Below are 18,246 nucleotides of genomic sequence, written 5' to 3'. Positions count from 1 at the left end.
TACTTGAGGGTGCATGGGAGTTTGCCCAACCAGTCTACATGTGTTTTGTGGACTTGGAGAAGGCATTCGACCGTGTCCCTCGGGGTGTCCTGTGGGAGGTGTCGCGGGAGTATGGGGTGTCTGGCCCATTGCTACGGGCCATTCGATCCCTATACAACCGTTGCAGGAGCTTGGTTCGCATTGCCGGCAATAAGTCGGACTCGTTCCCGGTGGGTGATGGGCTCCGCCAGGGCTGCCCTTTGTCACCGGTTCTGTTCATAATTTTTATGGACAGGATTTCTAGGTGCAGCCAAGTGGCAGAGGGCTTTCGCTTTGGTGGCCTCAGAATCTCATCTCTGATTTTTGTGGATGATGTGGTTCTGTTGGCTTCATCAGGTGAGGGCCTCCAGCTCGCACTGGAGCGGTTCGCAGCCTAGTGTGAAGCAGCAGGAATGAGGATCAGCACCTCCAAATCTGAGGCCATGGTTCTCAGCCGGAAAAGGGTGGAGTGCCCACTCTGGGTCTCGGATAAAGCGGATGAAGATGGATGGATGGGATGGATTTATATATATATATATATATATGTATGTATTAGGGGTGCAACGATACTCGTATCGATATCGAACCGTTCGATACAGTGCTTTCGGTTCGGTACGCATATGTATCGAACGATACAACATTTTTAATTTATTTTATCAACTTTCCTTCTGATGATGCTGTCTGTGTTGAGCGCTCAGTGGATCTGCGCTCGACAGTGCAGCCTAGGCGGAGTAGTCGAACACAGATTCACTGAGCGCAGGGCAAGCTAGCGAGACAGAAGCTAGGCTAGTTGCAACATGGCAAATTGAACCTCCCCCACCCTCATTCAGATCTGGCGTTTGGAACTATTTTGGTTTTCATGTGATGTATGACCCTGAAGGTAAGCCTGTCATGGACAAAAGTAAAACAGTATGTTGGATGTGCCAGCAATGCTCAATTGGTGGGAACTAGTGTGTTAGCGCAGTTAGCTCGTTAATGTGTTGACGTCTTCCAGCCCCACTCATGAGGTGATCCGCGGTAGCTCGTTAACGGAGATTTGCCGTGTTGTGACGTTAATGTCATTTCAGATTTACGCTGACAGCACTAGTGGGAACACAACCAATATGACTGCACATTTACTCCGACATCATCCTAGTGCAAAGACAAGTGGAAGCAGAGAAAAACAACAAGCAGCATGCTACAAACTTTACCCGAGTCATTTAGACAGCCGTTAGCACACGATTCTCCTTATGGGGACCTGATATGTTTAATATGCTGCTGAGAATATAGCCCAGAAGAAGCGTATAGTATAGCTTTTATTTTGGAAAGAGACATTTCTCCATAATAAACTCTCTTTTCCAAAGATGAGTGATTCCTCAATCAGATACAGGGCTCGCAAAATCGCTAGCCCGACGGGGCTTTTTTCCAGTCGGGCTACCAAAATCTATCTCTGCCCTGCCCGTCGGCCTATCCTAGGAAGGAAAAATATATGTCAATGCTTTTGCATTCTTTTGGAAATGTAGCTGGGTAATTATGTCATTGGCATCGGCCACTGTCAATATGTGACATACTGAAATCGCGTTTGAATTTGCGCTTGTTTTTTGCTTTCACTTTGCAATCGCGTGAACTGTGTATAGAGAGCGACAGTACTGATTGGTGAGTGATGATAATTTGCGCACCAATTCCTCTGACATCGTCTTATCAATCGTTAGCTTACTATGCAAACATGACAAGTGAAATCTCCCGCAGCTTAAACATGTGAGAGGTTGATCGCGCAGAGAATCGCTGAGCGTTATGTTAGTGCGTGTGTAAAAGCAGCAGGATATATATTTTAGTTCTGCTGAGCCAAATAAGACAGGTCAGCGTGAAGAAGTGACAGCCAAAGAAAAGCTTACCACAAAACGGAAAGGTTATGACAAATCAGACTATAAGGAAAAAAGAAAGTGCAGCTTTATGGTTTCATGGACAAAAGAATTTCTGTGGCTGCAATATGACGAGCTAAATAACCAGGGCTGCACATAAGTGGTCCGCAGGTGCGCATTCGCTGTCAAAATAAAAACCCGCACAAGATAAGAAGTTGCAACGCGTGTTTGCGTACATAAGATTTTCAGGAGGACAGACATTTGTTTAGAACTCTTAAAGATGTCGAAGAAGCTCCTTTAAGCAGTTACTGTGATGTTCCTCCACCTCCAAAGAAATGTCAGAAGGAGTCCGAACCACAAAAGAAGCGCGTATTCTCTGAAAAGTGGTTGCAGGAGGTGAGCTGGCTTCAAACAAATGATGAACGCACAGAGATGTGGTGCAGAATGTGCCGTGAAAATTTAATAAATGACAAATTAATAAAAAGGCATGAACATTTTTTTTGTATCGAAAAAATATCGAACCGTGACACCAAAGTATCGAACCGAACCGAACCGTGAATTTTGTGTATCGTTGCACCCCTAGTATGTATATGTGTGTATATATATATATGTGTATATATATATATATATATATATATATATATATATATATATGTATGTATATATATGTATATATATATAAAACTGCATTTTCATGCAGTTCATTCAAAGTTTTATCAGCTTTTCCTCCCGATAAGGACAAACTCCCACAAAACTAAAGAAAAAATGCATTTTGTGTGAATTAAACTAAAAACATGCTGTATGTTTTGTTTTATTTAAAATCCACTTTAGTAGTGTAGAGAGGTAAAATGTGACAGACAAATTATGGACCTAATTACAAAGCACTTTTCTACTCTGAGCACTCAAATTGCTTTTTACAATCCTCATTCGCCTATTTACACATTTTATCCTATGCTTTTAAACCCCTGACGTTCTGACTTATTTACCTTTTACAAATTTACACAGCCACGTCTTAAAAACCTAAACTCTCGTGTAAACATAGTAAAGTGTGTCACCAAGCCATAACCCTGAAATCTAACCACACCTGAAGGGAAATGGATACTCCTTCCAGGAATCAGCTGTAATAAATATGTTTGGAACAGGTTAATTTTCAAGAACAATGAATGAGCCCATTGTTGGGCTTGAAAACAAAAACCACTTACCACTTGAAATTCTTACCATCATCTTCATTACAGTCCAAAGACAACAAGTCATTGTCCATTGCCTTTGTTGCACTTGGACAACAACAACGCGTGTTGGTCTCATGTTCACATTTTTTTCACCAGGAAGTAAGAGCCAGTAGTTGTGCAAGATCAAGATCTTGTTCAATTCTTGAGCCAGCAGGATAAATACCAGCGTAACCGTCCCAGCTACTATCAGTTCCGCAAGCCTCTCGAGACTGGAGCTTCTACAGCCATGCTCTCCTTCAGACTCTGCACCACACTGTGTGAGTATACAAGTGATTCACTGCCAGTGTGATAATTATGTGGGTTCACATTCAAATTAGGATGCATTGGAGGTAAATTTATTTATTTTATGATTTCAGTCATTACAGAATAAACTACACTGTTTGCTACCTATGGAGTAAAGAATGAGGGAAGAATTGATTGATTTGAAACTGTTGTTACCAGTGTACAAACTTTACTTAATAAAATCTGCAGAAACTAATATTGTTGCTAATATTGTTAATGTTCTATGTATTATCCAAAAATAATAAATAATGTATGCTTCTCTGCAATAATAGATACATTTTTCAAACTTTAAAAAAGTGTCATTTTTACTTTTATAATAAAAATTGACACTGATGTTTGTTTTCAGTGCTTGCAACAGCTTGTTTGCTCACATCATCAGGTAAATATCTGATAGTGCAGCATTTATTCTGTATATACTTAATCTATATACTTAATCTTTCATATTTATTACTTTAGTTGTTTCCACGGAGACAACAGTGACCTGTGATGATGGAATCAATGTCCAGCACTTAAGCTGTGGTATGTGTAAAATATCCAAGACTGTGTGTCAGCATCCACAACAAACAGCACATCTCGATTTTTAAAGCATAAATATTTTTCATCAACCAGCATTGTAGTTTTGCACATTAAACATAAGCTTAAATAACCCTGAAAATGTTAATGTTATAACATGATAAAGATGTCAGGTTAAAAATACTGCCTTAGTAACATTTTTTCCAGAAATGTGTTGAAAGCTCATAAAGCTGTGAAAAGTACTTTGCAGTTTTGGCTGAGCATATATTCTTGGCTTAAGGACAAAGTATACAGTATAGTTGTACTTGGGTGCAAAAAGACATTCCTTGGTGTTTAACAGATAATGGAGCGATCATAGTGCAGGCTGCACTGTACGGACGTAAAGACCGTGAGACCTGCAGTGAGGGCAGGCCTCAGGATCAGCTTCACAATACACAGTGCTCTCAAAGGGGCACCGTGGATATCCTTAAGGCAATGTATTATATTTTAGTGCTCAACTGCCAACTTCAGGTATTTTTCTATATATTTTATGTTGTATACACTACATACATAACACTGTTATTCCTAAAGGTGTGATGGCAGGAAGGTCTGCGAGATAAACACAAATGTCGTTCGTACCTCGGATCCCTGCATCGGCATCTTCAAATACCTGGAGACCAACTACACCTGCTTCTCAGCAAGTCAGTCACATGTCTGCATGAGTCTGCTAACCAGTCTGTGTGATGTGATTGATGTTTATTTTTGTTGGGGTTTTTTTTTTTGACAGTTCAAACAGTGACCTGTCAGGGTTCTTTGGCACGTTTGTACTGTGGTAAGATTACGTTTTTTTGTATTTGTGTTGGAACAATGTGACGAATAGGGATGGGTATCGTTTAGGTTTTATCCGATACCGGTGCCAAACCGGTACTTTTGAAACGGTGCCGGTGCTCAAACCTGTGCTTAAAGAATGGAGAACACAAAATTGGTCCAAAAACCTCTCATGTTTAGCTGTTTTTTTTGTAAAAAGATAACAATGTTAGCCTTTTCTGCAGCTATGGGGCATATATGGTATCACTCTTGGCTGGAAGCAGTGCTTAAACAATGGAAAAAACACAAACTTTGTCCAAAAACCTCTCATGTTTAACTGTTTTCCACTTTTTCTTTGGTCATTTTAGCCTTTTTGGCCAGGGTGAAGGGAGTATCTGCCATCAAACAAGAAGACAGCCGCATGTAGCTATGATGATGTTTGCTAGTTCACCTTACATGCATTAATGTAATAACGTGGTTAGCCTACTCAACGTAAATTACACACGAACAACATTAAGCTACTCACGCAGAGAAGAACGGCTGCTGCCATCAATATCCGTCATCATTTCTGCTACACTAGCAGGGCTCCGGGTCCGTTAACAGGCACCACACGCGCAGTAGATGTGCTCGGTGTGAGGTCTCGCAGCAAGCTATCAAATACGGCGCATTTCTCGGCTTTAAAAAAAACCGCTATGTCGCTAGGTGTTTCATCGGATTTGAGGTGTTACCTCCTTTGACAGTGTCACAGTATCAGCTTAAAGCACTTGTTGCAGGCTGCTGAGTTTGCATATTTTGCTGTGAAGTACAGCCAGACTTTTGACCGCTTCGTCTTGGGCATTTTAATCTGTAGCTCTGCTCTAAAAGAACGTACGCACCTGGCCCCGCCTACTATCCTCGGAAACGTAAAATGATTGGCTAGAATCTAAAGTGTATCACAGCTCAGGAAAAAAAAGCACCGAAATAAAGCACCGAAATGTGCGCTGCTTTTCGGTCTGGTTACTACCGTTTATGTCAGAACCGGTGCCATCATGGCACCGGACACCGGTACCCATCCCTAGTGACGAACCTACAAATGAGCTACTTTTCATTCCGGGCCTCTTTCCTCTTCTTTGGCATAGATGTTGGGCAGGTAATATTGGTCTACGGAGCTTACTACGGACGCCTTGACAAGACCACCTGCTCTTTCAGGCGGCCTGACTCTCAGATTCAAAATGTGTACTGCTCAAACCCCACTCCCAAAGTCGCTCAGAGGTCAGTGAGTGAAGCATAAACAAGTTCCCTTGTTCACTTTGGAAGGAAATAAGGCAAAGAATGAACCACGATGGTGGAGGTTTTATATACGAGGATTTAGTAATGTATTCCATGGGATCAGTGACTCAATGGCCCTTTTCAGTCATGCCATTCTACGTTTACAGGTGTAACGGGAAAAACAGCTGTACTATCAGCGCCAGCAGCTCAGTGTTTGGAGACCCCTGCCATGGCACGTACAAGTACCTGGAGGTGTCTTACGGTTGTAATTGTAAGTACCTGTTTAGCTCTGTCAGTGCAAACAGCCAATCTAGCCATACAGAGTTTTTGTGTCGGGATGTGGAGAAATGCAAGATACACACAGAATATGGCAACAATCTTACCACACCTTTGTTTTCCACTCTTTGGCAGATCCTGTCACCGTCACTCCATAAACGTCTCTGATATTAGTTTCATTAAAATTTGTCTCATTCAAATTTTGGATAAGACACTTTGTTATTCTTGTGGTTTCTCACTGGGAAATCTATAATATTTGTCAACTCTGTACAATCTGCATAACACAATAAACATAGCAAATTTGCATACTATAAAAGCTTTGAGTCTTGTTTTATGTTGTGCTGCTGCACAGGAAATTATGCGGTTTATTTTTCCTGTTTGGGTTGTATTCAGCATGAGCAGCTGTAATCAAAAATGTCAATATCTAAAATCAGAAATAAAGTTTATTAAAACCTACTTAGAATTACTTACTTGAAAAGTTGTTTTTTTTAAAGGAATTCTGAAAAAGCCAATAAAATCCGCCACTAATAAAAAGTGACTACCCCGCGTTAAAATCAACCACCATTTCCACATGAATGGCTATCTCCGTTTTAAAAATGATGCCTCAGATGCACAGCATGATCGCTGAATTTGCAAATGGATTTATTAAAGTAATTATGGTTCAAAAAGCTTTACATGAATCAGCAACATGTATTAACAATGTCAGAGTTTTTCAAAATAAACCATTGTTCAACATTGTTATTGTATGTTTGAAGCACGTTAAGTCAAAGTCATAAACATGAGCCTCAATGCTCACACAGCCCCATCCTTTAAACTGTTAAAATAACTTCACGTAGCATGTGAATGAGTACAAACATGAGGTTTAATCCAATGCACTGTTACCAAATAATAGTCAAGTTGTTCATGTCGTTGGAGAGATCTGTCTTTGACGGGTACACCACCTTCAGGTTCCCGTCCTGGTCGACCGTTCGCACCTGCTGGATGATCAGCTGGCTGGAGGTCTCGCTGCCGTCAGCGGGCACTGGTGGGCCACCCCCTTCTCCATCTGACCCCGCCTCTTCCTGATGCTCTGCTGTGAACTTGTTCAACTCTGCCATTTTCTGCAGAGAAACATGAACTGCCTGTTAAATGTGTGTATGCAATTTTTTTCGATTGTTATTTTACCAAGAAGTCCCTCAGAGAGAGATCAGATCACCTCAAAAGTCTATACAAAACACCCCATAATGTAAAAGTGAAAAAGCTTGGATTTAAATTCTTTATAAAAACTAAAAACACATTGGTATTCACAGCCTTTGCCATGACACTCAACATCTCATTGAACCCTGATAGAGCTTGAGAGGTTTCCCCAAAGAATAATGAGAAAAACTATAGGTTACTTGAGGCTGTAATTTCTGCCAAAGGTGCTTCAACAAAGTATTGAGAAGAGGCTGTGAATTATTTTATACACGTTATATTTTTGTTAGGTTTTTTTTACTTTCAAAAGATTTGCAAGGACTTCAACCATTTTTTTCCCCAATTTGACATTTTTATATATTGTATGTAGAATTTTAAGAAAAATTAATTTGTCCATTTTGGAAAAAGGCTGGAACTTGATGCGCTGCATAACACTCACCGAAAATTTCTCCTTTAATAATTTTTTTATAATGCCTTTACATTAAATAATCAGCCTAAGCATGGAAAATTTCAATCCTTCTGCGAGGTGTGTAGTAAGAAAATGCCAATTATAAGGTGCAAATACTGTGTAACACTACAAAACTGCTTCACAGACACACACACACACACACACAAAGGTGCTTCTTAATGTCACTGATCGTCTCTGTTTTCTTTGATTCATTCTACTCAAAAACCTCTGCTAGGAATTTAAAGCACTTCATGTCACAGCACTGACTCCTTTTTGTATTTAAGCAGTTCTACAATTAAGAAAGTCTGGCTTTGTACACTGCTCACAGGTTGCAACACCTTTCTGAGCTCTCTTCTTCATTTCCTCCAAACAGTACCGCTCATGACAAGGTGTTAACAGCCTAGAAATACCACTCAGGAGAAAAAATTAGTGGACTTTGCAAACTGCAAAAAAACTGATTCTGTTAAACAGATTTCCTAAACCAGACGTGTGTACCATCATCAATCCCCATTCCTGCCTTACCGGTAGCATTACCCTCACAGTGTCAGTCTACTAAAAGGTTTCCCATTAACTACCAAGCACATTACCATGACTGAGGCTTTCACTTGCTCAAAAACATTCCCCTTAAATTTACTTAGAACTGAACCTTCAATGAGTTTCCTCTTGCTACCCTCAGGACACTTTTTCCTTCAGGGTCTCTCTAACAAGTATTACAGTCAGAACTGTGCATCATTGTCTCATGTTGTGATACAGAGATAAATTATCATTCGCTAAAGAAAAGAGCAGTGCACTTACTACAATCAGAGCATCCATAACATCTTTACAGGTCTGCAGGCTGCTCGCACTCGTGACCTCCACGAACAACTCTTTGGTCGTCTTCTTGATCTGTACAGTAAAGCTCATGTAATTATTTCTGTCAGATCACGAAAAGACACAAAAACAGCCCAATGATGCACAGAACATCAGCTGATAAGCACCTCTGATGAGCTTTAATTCTGTCTTGTTAAATCAGGACAGAATGCAAGCTGACTTGTTATATCTCTAAAAATCAAATCCATTGTATTCTGTAAAAGTAATGTAAATATTAATGTAAATGACTAATATAAGATAGGGAGAATATCCACATGTACACACCTTGGTTTTCTCACTGTTGGTGATTGGTGGGAATGAAATCACATCACCTTCTGCATCTACTAGACATGGATAGAGTGGCTTTCCTTGCAGAAGCTGGAGGTATCTTTAAAAACAACACAAAAAGAACAAAAACAGCTTGGCTGGTGACAGAGACAACAGAATAGGTGAGAGGTCTGTCTGCAATTAAAACCATTAACCTTGCAGAACTTAAAACTCATTTTTAGGTGTTCTTGTATTTATTTCTGAAACCTCAGCCGAAGTCTTGTCACTGCCCCTGACTTTGTTAAAGAGAACAATACTTAGTGCTCAAGGCCAAAATACTCAAACCAATTCTGTGGTCTGACACACCTCTGCTGCCCTCATGTGTTTAAACACCATCTCGCACACCTCTAATCTAAACAGTCCCTTGGATTTTTTTACATAAATTGTTTTTTGTCCTTAAAATTGGTTCGGGCCTTGAACACAAAGGTTTTATGAGGCTGACTAATGGAGATCTTTGACCCAGTGTTAACAAAGCTTGTGCTGTGTGGAAAGGTCACATGCAGTACTGACTTGTGGAGGCCTGTAACATTCTGCCTCTTCTTCTGCTTCCTCAGCTCTTCAGCCTCTAGATGAAGATGCCTTATAAGCTCGACAGCGGTCATCTCCTTCCGACCCAGCGCAACAATCTAATGGTGAATAAACATGTGAAATTAGGAGTCTTTTTTTTAAAGAGTGTTTAACAAACAAGACTTCTCTGTCATTTGTACCTTGAGCTGGGTAGGTTGTTTGACATCATACATAAGGGGACTTTTGAGCTGCTGCACATCATGAGTTGCAATGGTTGCTATGGTCCTCTTACCACACAAATCATCATGAAGTTTTGTCTGGAAAAACAAAAAGCTATTCTTTCTGGACTCTATACCACATATTTGGGTGTGTCAGATGTGATGCCGAATTAATATTATAGTGAGGTTTTGGATCTTACCTGAGCCATCAGAAACCGTTTGAGAGCGTTCCCAGATTTTAGGTTCATACCTCTGACTATGCAGCACACCAGGTAGGGTCTCACATCTTTCACCTCTGCACTCACTTTGACTGTAAGTGCCGTGGGAGCATCTGAAACATGGAGAACCCTCACCACCATCTTGTTCAGCTCTTCCACCTCATCCTGCTCATCTGATGCCTTCTCCTTCTTCTTCCTCTGCTGCTGCCTTTTTTTCTTGTCTGTGCTGCGTCCTCCGTCAGCATCTTTATCTTCCCCTTGTCTGCCTCTTCCTTTTCCTCTCAGGTAATCGAGGATCGACTTGGTCTGGCACCCGTTGACCATCTTCTCCAGACGCTTGTCATTCAGCTTGTTGCCTTTGAAGCTGATTTCCTTCAGCTTGGGGCAGTCACTCAGATCAGAGGGAATCTCTCTCAGCTTATTATTGGAGAGATCCAGGACCTGCAAAGATGGTTAGGAGGAAGACAAAAACAAGGGCAGAGTGTCACAGGAGTCTCACACTCTAAAAAAGTACCCTGAAGTTTAAGTGTACATAATTTAAGCTTTTACAGCAACCAAGCGGGCACACATATAGAACCTTTTATTTACAAAGCATGTTTTAAAAAAGTGACAGTTTATCCAGCATATAATATTAGCAAAAAGTGAAAGCCATCTTAAACCATATGTTAAAAGCTTTCCTGCCCTGGTGAACATGGCTCATATTGTGGTGAGCCATGTGTCGAGCAAAATTAAATTAAGGCAGGTTTACACTTGTTGATTGGTGGAAAACAACATTTTTGTGAATGGAGTTCACCTTCAGAGCAGCTAGTTTGTGAATCTCTCCACTCAGCTCTTCGATTAAGTTGTCAGAGGCCACCACGGTGCTGAGCAGGTCCAGTTTCTCAGAGTAAAAGTCAGCAGGAAACCCGGTGACACGATTCTTGGATATGTTGATGGAGGAGAGCTTGGTGCACTGAGAGAGTCCCTCAGGCAGGACCTCCAGGTTGTTACAGCTCACATTGAGCGTGTTCAGCTCCCTTAACTGGGTGACCCCCTCTGGTAAGACTGTAAGGTTGTTGACTGACAGGTCTAGGACCTTTAGAGACTTGAGGTTGCCGATGACATTAGGGATGGATGCGAGCTTGTTTCTGCACAGGATGAGACTCTGGAGGTTTGTCAGATGCCGGATATCCTCGTGGATCTCTGTCAGACTGGGGCACTGGCTAACTTCCAGATAATTCAGTAGTGTCAGAGAGTAGATGGAGGAGTCGAGTCCCCCGTTTGAGGAAATTCTCTTATCAACAGCGGGCCCCTGTAAAACCAACTCACGCCTCTTCTCTGTCGCTGCTTTTTCTACTTCTGGCCATTTCTTCGTGTCATCCATGCTGCTAGATTGATGCAAGTGTGCTAAAGCTCACAACTTCCGTTTAAAAATTTCAAACTAAGTGAATATCATTTAAAAGAAATACACGTATGGGCGTGTGTACGAAACTCTAGTAAATGTATCAAAATGTAGCTTTAAGAAATTAAGCGAAGAGTTAGTGTTTTAGTCTCTTTTGCATTTTATTGCCTTTGCTGTCGTCATGTTATTGCTAAGATAATTGAAAAACCAATCTTGAAGCTACTGCTACTTTATGCCTTTATTCTGAAGGTGAGATCAAACTTCCTTTATTATTGTTGCCGTATTATTGCTGTTCTGAAAGCACAATACAAAACGTTTATGAATTTATTGAAATTCCTACCGTATCCAAATACGCACAAAAAACATACAAGAGAACGTGCAAAAAACGAATTAAAATGATAAACGTCGCTAGCCAATGCTGCTGATAAAACTACACTGACCACAATACATTTAGACTGCGACGTTCACGACTGCGCATGTCTGCAATGGTTGTTGTCAGCGGTGGTTATGGAGATGACATGGGGCTTCGAGCTGTCAACATTGCGGTGATGTTTGTGGTAAGATACCTTTAAGGTAAACGCAGGAAAACGCTGTTTACACCAGAAATGTAGAAAAATGTTGTGGGACGCAAAGAAACATAGTCACCAGGAAATGTATCAGGTTTAAAAATCCCTTTAGAAAACATAGACATTAGACTACCTTAGTTAGCTACGGTATGTGGGCTGATAGTTAACGGTTAGCTTGTACCCATAAAGGGTTGTACTACGAGGGGAGATTAATAAGGCTACGTAGCGCTCAAAGTAAGAACATGGCGTTCTATCTATCTGTCTAAATCACCGTGGTAACTTATGCTGAAAACACAACCTCGTTAGGTCACTCACACACTCTCTCTCTCTTTCTCTCTCTCTATTTCGCGCACACACACACACGCACGCAACATGTTTAAGTGCGATATAGATTATTATTATTATTGTTATTTTAGGAGAAGTTTTATATGTCATGCCTTACTATTTTGAATCAATCCCAGCTGTAAAGTTAACAGCAGTACAAACTGCGCGTCACATTTATTCATTTGGTGATGCAGAAAATGTGCCGGTGTATTTATGCCCGATTCTAGTTTGCTGCTAACCACTCTGCCAACAAAATAAAGCATGTTTCAGAGCTTTATTGTGCAGCCGTCATGTAAGAAATAAACTCGGCATTAAATAATAAGTGTGAATTTAAAAAAACAATATTTTGCCTTTCTGTGCACTCGATCGCCAGATAAACTATATACTGCAGCATTAATATGCGTTTGCAACAGTGTTGCGTTTTGCTGTCATATTTATATTTGCTTTATAGATTTTTATAACAATTTTATCATTTGTACATTTGTGCTTGTTCTGATTGGAGTAGGCAGCATTCACAGGGATCATTTTGTGCATTAAGTAGGGTAACATGATGTGTGAAACACCCCTTATTATGTGAGTGTAACAGTTGTTTAGCAATATTTCAAAGATTCTAGTCACAAATGTGTCAAGTAAAAAATTAAAATTTAAAAAGATGTGTGTTTGGTTACCATTACCTTTCAACTATCTAAATCACCAGTAAGGTTTTTATTTAATAATAAAATAAATTGAAATTGAAACATAATACAAAGTGTTGGCCAAAATAGCTACCAGCTTAACCTTCGCCTAACATGCCCACATGGTAAGCCACAAACATGACCTTATGAAGACAAATGAAAATGTATTTACTGTCATTTTATATTCATAATCACTATATGAATTCAAATAGATCACGGAGTATTGTAATGCTGAGCAAATCCAGGACAATAAATGTTTCAGTAAATAGCAGTTAAATAACTCAGCTCCCACAAAGCTGCAAACTAACACGACACATAACAGGTTCCAACATGTTATCTGTTGATAAAGAGTTGTTTGCAGAGATACACAGCAGACAATGACTGGCACAGCGAAATACACTAAACAAATAATAACCAAAGGCACTCAATAGTACTCTAAGGCCCAGTATGCTTGAACTTCAGCTGCATTTTAAAATACCAGTCAATTGCAAGTCCTCTAAACCCAACACTGCATGTATTTATATGCTGACACACCCGAAAGCATGAGACAGGACATCTCCTGACTAGATGATCATGTTATTTCCTGAAATAAAAAGCACTTCTTATCACAGCCTGCTGGGAAAGAAAAACAATGCCATCCTCGTTGCTTGGTAATCTTTTGGCATGTTTGGATTTTGAGACTGATACACTACTCATCGCAACAGCACCCACTGTTTCTTCCCTTAAATCACGTCTGTCAGTTTTAAATTGAATAAGTTAGGATACATGTAAGATCAACAAATGCTGCAGCTGATCATAACTGATGAAAGATGAATAACATTTGGTTTTTTTATACAATCTATTGAAGTGTGCTATAATACACTAAGTAAATAAATGTCTGTGTTAAGATGTGACATCACAAATTACTATAGTCTTATTCTTTTGGCTGCTACCTTTGGTGGACCATCTGTCTCCATCTCATTCCTAGTATCCTCCTCTGTCACAAAAACCCTCTGCTTATCCTCCTTCACTACGTCCATGAACCTGTTGTTTTTCTCTTGTCCTCCTGCCTGACCACTCTGTCTTCAACATCCTTTGTCCAATTTATCCAGTATCTCTCCTCATATGTCCAAACCATCCCAGTCTTGCCTCTCTGACTGTCTCCAAATCCCTCAAGCAAGGTGTCCCTCTAAAATACTCACTCCTAATCCTGTCCATTCTTCTTACTCCCAGTCAAAATGTTAGCGTCTTCAAATCTGAGCTGGCTCAGCTTTCGGTCTTTGTGTTAGTGCTGTCTTCAAATCGTACATCATAGCAGGTTCAACTACAATTTTGTTAATCCTCCCTTTCACTCTAGCTGCTGTCCCTCAGTCAAATATCATCCCTGACACTCCTCTCCACGTCTCTGCTTGCACTCTCTTCTCTCCAGTACATACCTCCACATCTTCAGACTCTCTTCTACCTGCTCCCTATTTATACTGCAGATCAGTGTCTGCAAACATCATAGCCCACAGAAACTCCTGCCTGACCTCATCTGTCAATCCAGCTGACACCATGTCATAACTAACATCCAACCTGTGGGGCAGATACACTGACAACATTCAACATAACCCCTTTGATTTTCAGTTTCAAACTCACGATCCTAGCAGTTAACACAGACATGTTTTGTAAATCGTCACAATCTCAACAGCCCATATAGGAAGGAAGACACTAATTTATTAACAAAGGTGCCTTTCTAGGAATTATAAAATGGAAGTACACAGGTACGAATTTCAATTGCCTATGAAGATCATCAATTAACATTAACAGGTGTTAAACAGCTGACACGATGCATGCATATAATACTACGTTTTGATCAAGGTGATCGGTGGTGTCAAGGGAAAAGTGTTCCCTTGTGATTTAAGTCACAAAAACAAATATATATGAGCCCAATCAATGGCCTTTTTTATTTTAAATGTATTCAAATATTTTTTTTAATTTGTATAATTTGTATTGTTTTCTGAAATTTGTGGTTGCAGCATCTGTAAAATGGACAGTGGAGAGTGTAAACAAGCTCCACCAGCTAATATGAAAACCAGTTAACCCCTACCCAACCTAAACTTATTCCAGGCAGCATGAAGTGGTTTTCTGTGCCACTCACAAAGCATGTCCATGCTGCTTGCAGGATACTTTGGAGAGCTTGGAACCTATCCCAGTTTCACGGGCAAAAGGCAGGGTAGGCACACCCAGGTGTAGGACATATATGTGTATATATAATAACACTTCATTTTTTTGTTTGCTTTATCAGTTTCCAACAGAGGGATGCCAAGGAAGATAGGATTCACAGTGGTCAGCTCTTCCAGTCATGAGGACAACTTTAGTGCTAAGGAGCTCATGGTGCATGCACCTACAGTCAACGGCTGGAGATCCAGCAGGTACCATAAAAAATACCATAAAGGTTAAACTTTTTTCTGGCAAGTTTTTTAATCAGAATAAAGGCATAAGACAAGTTTACTTCACCTGTAAGATGAAAAATTTCAACACTGGTCGTTATCAGAATGTAGTCAAGAGGAAATTTCCTGTAAAACTGAAGGCCAGCATCTAGTACTCAAAGGCTGTACCCCTTGTCATTTTTCTTGTGACTTCTAAGTTTTTTTTTACTTTTCAACTTAAAGAAACGTGTTGATCACTTTTACTGCAGGCTGTGCTCCTACCCTCAGCACATCACGCTCCAGCTGGTTGAAAGAAGTAGGGTAAGGAAGCTGCAGCTATTGGCTCATCAGTACATGATCCCAACCAAGGTTGAGTTCTATATTGGTGACACTCTTCCTGAAACGAGCTCTCCAGGGTTCCCTAGGCAGCTTCGCAGACTTGGGTGAGACTGCAGACTTGGCCAGGCTTAATTTCCACACCCTTTTGTTGGAAGTTAGGTTGATATGAATCATTTCATTTGGGATAAAAAAAAATTATTAACCTAACATACCAGAAACAGGATAGATGCAGGCTTGCTCTGTGGTTCGGTCTTATTCTGCAGACTAGCTGTTCACTCCTGTTGAATATATAGAATTACCACTCTGAGACGCGCACTATCTAGATAGCATATAATCACCAAACTGAAATTTAGTAATCATTTCTACTCTTGTAAATGTCATTTACATCAATATCTTAGAAGGAATTTTGACCCAGACTAATAAAACTTTACTTTCACATAGGTATGTGTCTTTGTCGGACAATGAGAAGACAGGCTTCAAAGCTCGGGAACTGAAGTCAGTCCATGTAGATGCCGTTGGAACATATCTGAGAATGACCTTCCACAGAAACTATGGCAACCGTTACAATCACTATAATCAGGTACTCTGTTACATGGTAACAATGCACTGTGGCCACTGAGTTATTTAAGGGTAGTCTGGTCTGAGAAGGTTAAGGCTTGCATTTTTTATGAATTCTGCTTATTTATGCAGATAATTAATTTGCTGTAATCATGTTGTCAGTTATATTCTATACTTCACAAGCTTTATGTGCATTTACATTAGTGGAGAAGAGCCTGATTGAATCCTTTTGTTTTCTTCTTATGCTATCCCCGAAGAAGCCTGTTTTCTAAAAAAATCTATAGAATGTACATTATTATAATGATTTTATTTACCTTGAAATCCTACAACTCTCTTTCGTTATTTATTGAACTTTGAACTGCTTGTGTCATTACAAACAGGAAATATGGGGTGTTATATGTCGGGTTAATTTTTCTTATGAGTGAAGACGAATAAACGTTGTGAAAATTTATTATTAATCGTTCAAAGGTTCAAGTAATTTTACATGGCGCTATGGATGTGTCCTTCAGCCATTGGACAAAGAAAAGGGTACCACTCCCACACACCAGAAATTATGGGCATGTTTTCCTCTAGGTGTGGGTCAGCCTTAACCCGACACCGTAAAGTTTCTGTGCCTTGCTGTGTCATCGCAGGACACATCCTATCAGAACCCCCACACATTCCCAACGGAGGGCGGGTCTTCTCTGTGCTTGGGTCTGTTGGTGTCTGTGTAGCAGGCTAAATTCAATACCATAGATGATCTGTCAGAGAGCATTTTCTTTAACTGTAATTAGATGGGTCTTCTATTTGCTTCACACTTACTTATCATTCATTATATTTATTTATTGATTTTTGTTTTGAATTATTTCCTTTACTTTTTGATTTACTTACTTTAGTTCGCTCACCATCGTCATCTTCTTTTAATGATTTCAGGTTGGTTTGGTTGCCATTAATGTTCTGGGAGATGCTTTGGATGGCAATGCTTTTAACACAATAGTAAGTGAGCACTCTCCTCACATATCACCCTTCACTTATGTTTATCCCCTCAGCAGTAGGTGGCGATGTTGTGCTGTGATTCAGTCACATTCACTCAGTCACTCAGAGAAGGATTCATTTCTTATCATGCGTCTGCATACGCTTAACCAACCACAGCTATGAACATGTCTGTCAAACAGAACTTGTCAAGTATTTCTCACATGTTGTCTGCGTTTATTTATCATTCACAGAACATCATTAAACAATAAACTGGGTTTCAAAGCTTCAGTTTTCCCATCTTTTTATTGTTTTAATCTGTGCAGACTTACTTATATTTATTTATTAATTTAATAAACATCAACTCAATATAATTGGATTGGAGTTGTTGAGTCACTTTATTTTCAAATGAAGTATTTTATGTTGTTACTGTGCTATGTGATTATATGTGGTGGATGCACCCGTGTTTACCTAAGCGGTGTGTGTGTGTGTGTTTGTGCGTAGGTTTGTATATATGTGTCAGGCATCTAGTAATGAGACACAAAGGGAGGGCAGTATGTAATCAAACAGGAGGCCTTTAGTTTAGTCAGTGTAATCAGATAGTCCTGCAGATGGACAGCTCCTGGAGGAGTGAGAGCACCTTAAAACACACACACACACACACACACACAAACACAGACATGGAAAAACATGGACACACTGTCGCACAGATTCCAGTGAACAAGCTTTGCATTGTTGGTCTACTAATCCGACTCTGAGCACTTCCATCACAGCAGTGATCTTGCCCAGAGGGTCGGCTAGATCTTGTTCTCCTATATCTGCCTTATGGGTGGAAGTTATGGAAGGGACACTGTGGTGTGAATACAGAGAAAAAGCTTAACTTTTGGCTTCTTTAAATTGTTAGCAATCCAAATTGTGAAAAGGAAAAAAAAATCACAGCAGCTCGTCAACTACAATGATCAGTTTAATGACAACTTCTTTAACTTTAACCTTTGAAACTCACCGTTGCCATTTTTCTGTTAGTTTTTTTTAGAATGTGCATTTTAAAAGACCTTTACCACATATTACTAATAATATTAACAATGGCTATGCTTTATGCAGTGGTCCAACTGTGCTATACAAGTGTACCA

The 18,246-nt window shown here is 40.0% G+C and overlaps 3 protein-coding genes across 6 annotated transcripts in view; 2 read left to right on the top strand and 1 right to left on the bottom strand.

Moving 5' to 3' along the window:
- The window catches only part of LOC146495059 (L-rhamnose-binding lectin SML-like), a 29,727-nt gene extending 23,218 nt beyond the window's left edge, over window positions 1-6,509 (top strand). The window contains exons 2-10 of the mRNA XM_085146703.1: window positions 3,185-3,345; window positions 3,717-3,749; window positions 3,827-3,889; window positions 4,224-4,359; window positions 4,454-4,563; window positions 4,650-4,694; window positions 5,788-5,920; window positions 6,085-6,188; window positions 6,329-6,509. Of these exons, the coding sequence (XP_085002829.1) occupies window positions 3,315-3,345; window positions 3,717-3,749; window positions 3,827-3,889; window positions 4,224-4,359; window positions 4,454-4,563; window positions 4,650-4,694; window positions 5,788-5,920; window positions 6,085-6,188; window positions 6,329-6,351 (678 nt within the window). The 5' untranslated portion in view covers window positions 3,185-3,314 and the 3' untranslated portion in view covers window positions 6,352-6,509. The remainder of the gene's footprint in view (window positions 1-3,184; window positions 3,346-3,716; window positions 3,750-3,826; window positions 3,890-4,223; window positions 4,360-4,453; window positions 4,564-4,649; window positions 4,695-5,787; window positions 5,921-6,084; window positions 6,189-6,328) is intronic.
- A 309-nt stretch (window positions 6,510-6,818) lies between these two features.
- lrrc47 (leucine rich repeat containing 47) lies at window positions 6,819-11,424 on the bottom strand. Its single transcript, XM_085146685.1, has 7 exons — window positions 10,727-11,424; window positions 9,916-10,374; window positions 9,698-9,814; window positions 9,501-9,616; window positions 8,949-9,051; window positions 8,610-8,699; window positions 6,819-7,293 (listed from the first exon to the last, which is right to left on the bottom strand). Exons 1-7 carry the CDS (start codon window positions 11,294-11,296, stop codon window positions 7,072-7,074), a joined length of 1,677 nt encoding a protein of 558 aa, XP_085002811.1. The 5' UTR covers window positions 11,297-11,424; the 3' UTR covers window positions 6,819-7,071.
- Window positions 11,425-11,738: 314 nt separating this feature from the next.
- Window positions 11,739-18,246, top strand: part of cep104 (centrosomal protein 104) — a 43,668-nt gene continuing 37,160 nt past the window's right edge. For 2 of the 4 annotated variants that reach the window (XM_085146681.1, XM_085146679.1), the window contains exons 1-5: window positions 11,739-11,871; window positions 15,145-15,271; window positions 15,538-15,711; window positions 16,049-16,187; window positions 17,078-17,140. In XM_085146681.1, coding sequence (XP_085002807.1) covers window positions 15,159-15,271; window positions 15,538-15,711; window positions 16,049-16,187; window positions 17,078-17,140 — 489 coding nt within the window. In that variant the 5' untranslated portion in view covers window positions 11,739-11,871; window positions 15,145-15,158. Of the gene's footprint in view, window positions 11,888-15,144; window positions 15,272-15,537; window positions 15,712-16,048; window positions 16,188-17,077; window positions 17,141-18,246 lie in introns of all 4 variants that reach the window. The other 2 variants (XM_085146680.1, XM_085146682.1) reach the window with 2 other exon arrangements.

The sequence above is a fragment of the Neolamprologus multifasciatus genome, chromosome 20, assembly GCF_963576455.1.
Source record: "Neolamprologus multifasciatus chromosome 20, fNeoMul1.2, whole genome shotgun sequence".
In the NCBI taxonomy this organism is placed as follows: domain Eukaryota; kingdom Metazoa; phylum Chordata; class Actinopteri; order Cichliformes; family Cichlidae; genus Neolamprologus; species Neolamprologus multifasciatus.
This window is presented reverse-complemented; position numbering and strand designations above follow the sequence as displayed.

Coding starts and splice junctions, on each gene's coding strand:
- lrrc47 (XM_085146685.1), bottom strand. CDS start 11,296: ATGGATGACACGAAGAAATGGCCAGAAGTAGAAAAAGCAGCGACAGAG. Junction 10,375..10,726: donor ACAAACTAGCTGCTCTGAAG/GTGAACTCCATT, acceptor CCATCTTTGCAG/GTCCTGGATCTCTCCAATAA. Junction 8,700..8,948: donor CCAACAGTGAGAAAACCAAG/GTGTGTACATGT, acceptor TTTACTGTACAG/ATCAAGAAGACGACCAAAGA.